This window comes from Cygnus olor, chromosome 7 (genome assembly GCF_009769625.2).
Source record: "Cygnus olor isolate bCygOlo1 chromosome 7, bCygOlo1.pri.v2, whole genome shotgun sequence".
NCBI classification, from domain to species: domain Eukaryota; kingdom Metazoa; phylum Chordata; class Aves; order Anseriformes; family Anatidae; genus Cygnus; species Cygnus olor.
In genome coordinates, this window is record NC_049175.1 from 29125464 (window position 1) to 29131759 (window position 6296).

The 6296-nt window shown below is 38.4% G+C and overlaps 1 protein-coding gene across 3 annotated transcripts in view; it reads right to left on the minus strand.

Annotated features, from left to right (window-relative positions):
• The window catches only part of LOC121073134 (nebulin related anchoring protein), a 52422-nt gene extending 46900 nt beyond the window's left edge, over positions 1-5522 (minus strand). For all 3 annotated transcript variants that reach the window (XM_040563792.1, XM_040563793.1, XM_040563791.1), the window contains exons 1-3: positions 4334-5522; positions 3981-4075; positions 3191-3278 (exon numbers count right to left, since the gene is read on the minus strand). In XM_040563792.1, coding sequence (XP_040419726.1) covers positions 3191-3278; positions 3981-4075; positions 4334-4405 — 255 coding nt within the window. In that variant the 5' untranslated portion in view covers positions 4406-5522. The remainder of the gene's footprint in view (positions 1-3190; positions 3279-3980; positions 4076-4333) is intronic.
• Positions 5523-6296: the final 774 nt, after the last annotated feature.

Sequence of the window (6296 nt, forward strand, 5' to 3'; positions counted from 1 at the left end):
CAAATTACAACAAAAACTGCAATTCCCACTGTAACAAATCCACTTCAGTGCCTACTAGTTTGGGCTGCAACTTACACCAGTCTAAAGGAAGGCAAAAATCACCCTTGGCCATACTGGGCAACCATTCTTGTGCTCTCTTACACATTGACACCATCAGACAGACATCCATAGGCCAAACTGGATGAGGGAACTGGTATGCAGGCTTTTGCTGTGTTAGTTTTCAACCATGCCAGTTCCTTCACCTGTCTCACTGTAAGAATCATCAATGCCAACACAACAGAGGCAGAGGAACAGTGTGACTGCACAGAACAAATTCTATGGGTGACAGCATCAACCTGACTCAGTTTAAGACAATTTAGTCATTGTTTATCTGTGTCTCCAGTTGCTACAGAGCAGCCTAGTTTTCAGTGCCAACTCACTATTTCACCCTGAAGACCCATTTCTATATGATACAAATGCAGAAACTTAGGGACTAGGACAAGAAAACTTGGTCCACCAAATCTCTGCAGTCCACAAGAAAATACCAATCCTATTCTGACAGTCTGCAGAACTCTCCATCTGTTCCTCCTTCTCACGCTTTTGACCAACACCATTTACAGCCAGGTTATGTACAAAAAAGCCACATGGCCTGTAGCTCTATGCCATGCAAAGACTACATAACTACTTCCTCCTTGCCACCCATTCTTGGCAAAGGAATCTCCATGGAAGAGAAGACGGGGTTTAGCCTTAAGGTCAAAGCTCTACTCTCTAATCCATACAGCCAGCTTCTGTCTAACATTGGCTCTATTTCTGGAGCTGCACAAGGAACAGCATATTAGACCTGAAATCTAACATTAAGTTCTGCAAGAATAATTTGGTCTTTAGATTGGGGAAATATTTGGGGAAATATCTATGAAGACTGAAATCCTGAAGAAATGTTAAGCAGAACATCCCAATGCAGAATTAGATGAAAGAACTAACACCTGCTGGGCAATATTCTGCTCTCCTATTTCCCTGTGCAGTGTCCATAAAGTTTCATGACTGTGTAAATGCAAGTGGATACTATATTTAGTTCTGAATCATTGTTTTCCTCCTGCTGCCTTTATCAGGACAGCATACCAGAAATTAAACTGAAATCATACCTCTACTCTATAACGTATTATACAGATGCAAAAACAAACAAACAAACAAACAAGCAGTCACCGTACTGAAGACTGCAAAATCTAAACTGACTGGACAGAAAAGTCACTGAGCATGATTATCGTTATCCTCATTTTATAATTTAAGTACAGAGGTACACAGAGATGGATGATTTGTCTGCACACAGAAATTCTGTGTAGATGAGGGAGCTGAATTTTTATCTCTGCATTCTACTTGGTGTCTCAACATAAAACTTTTGTGAGAACATTATGTTAGGATTGAAGAAACATTTTCTGCTCAAGAAATACTACTAACTAAAAAAAGAACAAATTACAGTAGCAATTGGAACAAGTTAGCACCACTTTATACATCTACCAATGAAAGAGTTTTCCTACACCCAAAATTTCTACAGAAGTACTCCCTTTAAGTAAGTACTGCAGAATCAGCTTCTTTAGTTCCCCCTTAGCAATTTTCTCTCTGGAGCAGGACCTCATTATGTGATTGAAAAGGACAGGAGGTGCTTGAGGTGAAGAAAAGAAAAAGAAAAAGAAAAAGAAAAAGAAAAAGAAAAAGAAAAAGAAAAAGAAAAAGAAAAAGAAAAAGAAAAAGAAAAAGAAAAAGAAAAAGAAAAAGAAAAAGAAAAAGAAAAAGAAAAAGAAAAAGAAAAAGAAAAAGAAAAAGAAAAAGAAAAAGAAAAAGAAAAAGAAAAAGAAAAAGAAAAAGAAAAAGAAAAAGAAAAAGAAAAAGAAAAAGAAAAAGAAAAAGAAAAAGAAAAAGAAAAAGAAAAAGAAAAGGGAAAGTGATCTTTGAGCTATAATTTGTCTGGCGTGTATATTCACATGCACTGGAAGTATCGGTGTCATATCACTGCCTAAAACCAGAAATAGAACCTGCAGTAATCCCAAACTCATTCCTGACCACTTCTGTCACACACAGCTTAAAGTAAGTGTGATGGTCACTGCTGAAATAGTTACTGCCTCTGATATTGCAAGACCTGATGCATAGTAGTAACTTACAAGAATGATAAAGATTCAGTATCTGATAAGGGTTATTAAATGTATATCAACTTTGTACAGCAAATACAGAAAAAAGACTGATGCAGCATGCTATAGTCTAAGTAACAGAATTCACTTTTTTAAATTTTAATAATGTCTAATCATGTTTAAACACACTGGTTTGTTTACTAAATATAGCTATGCAATGAACAGTGCTATTGTAGAGCACGGAAAGACACGACACTCAAGAAAGCAGTGTTGCACATAGAAGTGAGCTCACAATCAACTATGGGCTGGTTTTGTGTTTCTCATTGTCTGAAAGTTCATAGACATGCAAGTTCGAAACAAATGTATCTGGAGGAAAACAATGCAAGGCAGCACAGAATGGCATTCGGCAAGAAAGAAGACTTTGAGCACCCCTAGAGGTTTACCGGTGCACAGCAGCCTTTTGGAGTGCGCATGCAGTTCAATGACCATAGGAAGCTATCCCATCCTTAACGTCCTAGCAAAACATTTTCAGCAGCAGCATGCGAAGTTCCCTGGACTTTGTGCTTTCTCACAGAAGGGAAATATCAGCTCAGGTTTTTCAGAAATACTTGACAAAGCATTTATGTGAACTTTTGCCTAGGTCTTACTAGATCTAATAAAAAGATAATTTTGTTTGTTTTGTTTCATAGCATTTAGTATCAGTTTCAGATGAGATCATAAAGCAAGTAGGTCATTCTTCTTTCAAATGGCAATGTAACCCCACCTGATTTAGTTACTAATTTTCCATAGCCCTGGGCAGTATCTCCTGCAGTTTACCCGAACAATTCTTCCATGTCGATTGCCAGATAAGAATCTGCTAGCCATTTCTCTTTTTGAAAGTGTAAACAATTTCAGATCTAACCTTCCTGTTTGGTTTCTTATGAAACAATTTTAAAAATTATGACTCAAGCCTGGGCTGAGATTTTACCACTCTAAAAGTATACAGAAGTGTAAATAAAGAATACGTATTTATATTTTCAAAACAAGACCCGAATATTGTATCAAAAGTAAAATCAGAGACAAACACATTTGGCAGCCAAACTTCTTACCTCACTTACTACTTCCGATAGTTTTTTTGCATTTATATTTATTGGTGTCTCAAATACGCTTGTGAATGCATTGTTTTTTGGATTATGCCTAAAAAAGGAAGTATAAAAGGGTATTAGGAATGTGCCAGACAGCCCACAAGAAAGGTTCTCTTTGAGCCCTCGAAAACACAAGATCACCCTCCACCTCCCACTACATAACTTTTCCCCCCACTCAGACACGGGTCTCAGATTACATTCCAGTTATTATTGCGTGGAGTAGGATGCCTAGAGCAAAATTACTTTTAATGATCATCATATCAATGCTGTGTTTCTAATAACAAAAGAGAATAATAGAATAAAAAACAACTGGCATCTCTCCTTTTACCACTGACAAATTTGACAGGAACTGATCATTATAGAATAAAAACTTCCTAGAACAAACCAACTCCAAAATCTGCATTTTATGCATTTTCCTGATGATTAACTCAATCTTGTTAACTCTTAACTGCTGATTTGGAAAGCACTGAATTTTATGGTTGGGTTTATTTTCTTCCCAAAATACTGAAATGGAACTTAATTTGGTGTCTTTTAACATATCAGACAAACGAGGAAGCTTTATCTATGGTAATAAGAGTTTCCCATCATTGTTGATTCACGTAAATGCAAAGCTATGCACTCAGGCACTGACAACACATAAAATGTCATCACACAGGACCAGGCTGAGTCCAAATTGTGATCTTTTGTTATATTAGGATTACTTGATGTTTTAAACATTATTTAAAAAGAAAAAGAAAAAAGGAAACAGACTTACACTTGGCAGTAAGGCTTTTTCTCGTGGCTAACAAAGTTGTTTACTGTTAACATCATCTTGCACACTTCGCAGTGAAAACAGGCTTTATGCCATGTCTGGAAACACCACAAAAGAGAAACCAAGCACGCATTATTTGTATTGCATTATTATTGAGTTTTAAATTTCAGCATTGACCCCTTCCGTCCATTTCACGAATCTGAAGAATTCTTCAAATGCATGCCTATTATTAACTCATTTCAGTTCTGATCCCAGTTCTGAGTAAAGAACTTCTGGAACCGAGAGATTTGCACTGTGTTAAAAGTGCCAATCTATACATTTATTATAGTCCAAAATAATAAAGAAAGAGAACTGACCTGATCTATACAGTTAATCTTCTCAGCAGGGTAAACCCCATAGCCACATCTAGCACACGGCTGCACATTCATCTTGAAATCCACAGAGTGAAAAATATATAGGTTTATACAAAGGGTTCAAAGAGTATGAAAGTGACTTTTTGGCCTGTGCAAAGCACGCTCTAGACGCTCCAGTCAGGGCCTTTTGCTGTGGTCAATGGCTCCCATTAAAGCTCTGAATTGAAGTCTGTTGCTCCGTTTCCTGACCTTCTGTTTCAAAGTCAGCTGCAGGCTGGCTTTTAAAGCTGCCAGTTAGTAAGAGGGTTATTTTGGCAACTGTGTCAGTGCGTAAGGGAGGGTAGCAATATCATTCTCGAAATAGAAGAATGAACTCATAGAAACAAATCATGTCCATGTGAACATCAGAATCTGGTCACTTAGTATTTCAGTTTTGATGTAAAGCCAGCTCTCAGTAGCCCAGGATGAAGATCAAAGCATACACAGCAGCAACGCATCAGTCGCTCCTCACCCTGATACACAGCAAATGGCTCCACGTAGGACTGCTCTGTGTTTAGGAACAGTGTTGGATGAGAAGGAGGTACCACCACAGGAGCAGGCCAGGGATGGGTTTGGAGCATCCCGGCCCTTTGCTACACCCAGGAGAGGTACACTCATCCCTCAGTTCTCCATCTCGTCAACCTACCGCTCCGTGTCCAGCTGTAGGACACGCAGTGACAAGGGCATCTCAAAGAGCTCTAAATTTGGGGGGTGCAAATCCAAACATCTAACCCCCAATGGAAAAACAATCAGAAATTAACTTTTTTGTTTTAAAGAATGAACAAAGCAGCTATTCAAGAGTGTTTGCAAAGAGTAGGCTGGCACGGATCGGAATATAAAAGTTCCTTAGCCAAATAACACTGTTCAAGAATCATTATTCTTGACGTTAGGGTTCAACCAAGTTATTATGGATGTCAAGTCTGCTCCAAACAAAAGAAGTTACTAAATGTTACTCACTACAAATGGTCAGGATTTGATATTTACATCTCGCCTAATCATAACACCTCCGGTTACGACAACCCTGGGACATGGCTAAGAGTGCTCCCTACCTAAATAAAAGTTTACTCAGTTGTCCATGCATCCGCAGCACTTCCTGTATCTGCAGCATATTGCTAAGCACTTTCCTTCCGTGTAGACTACGAAGAATTATCACAATCACTTCTACCCAAAGCTTCTCAGTGTGCTTAGAGAGCCTCCTATTCAAGAGATGGAGAGACACAGTTCTGCTTCACTTCTAACTCTTTTTACTGAATGCTGACAATGTACTGGCACAACGTACCGTCAGCAACTGGTGTGCTGAAAATAGCATCTCTAATCTGAAGAGCACTGGGTTCAGCACAAAATCCTGCAAACATTTATGGCAATTTAAAATAGGTGATTAATAGGAACATACAAACAGTGTATTTTCTTTAAAAAATACAGTCACAGTACAAAACCTCTTGTATTTAAATAACTGCAGAGTTACCTCATGCTGTTCCTTTTGGGATCTGGAGCAATTTTATGTCAACCATGTTACATCACAATAATATTTATCATGCTTACACCTGTGAACCAAAATAATTTGGTGTTCTTCCAGTTCTCTTCTCACATAGCTTTTCATGTTGTCCCAAACAGCCATTATATTTATACAAGTGACCTATGTTAGGGTCAGGGTAGCCAGGCTGTCCTCTCTTTACTTAGCGTCAGGCATACTACCAGCTGCAGCCTCTTTGTGTTCATCTACTGCAAGTGTCAACATATCATTTATTTTCTAAATAGTCCAAGTTGTCTTGATCCTTTCTACATCCATGTTACAGCCCTCTTCCAACACTGTGGCAAGAAAAAAGATGCATAACCTCCTTTTGTCCCAGCACGGAAAATCCATTGCTTAAGGCACTCACTCCTGAAACGAGCGCTGGGAGGTACTGAAAATAATACATCCCTGAAC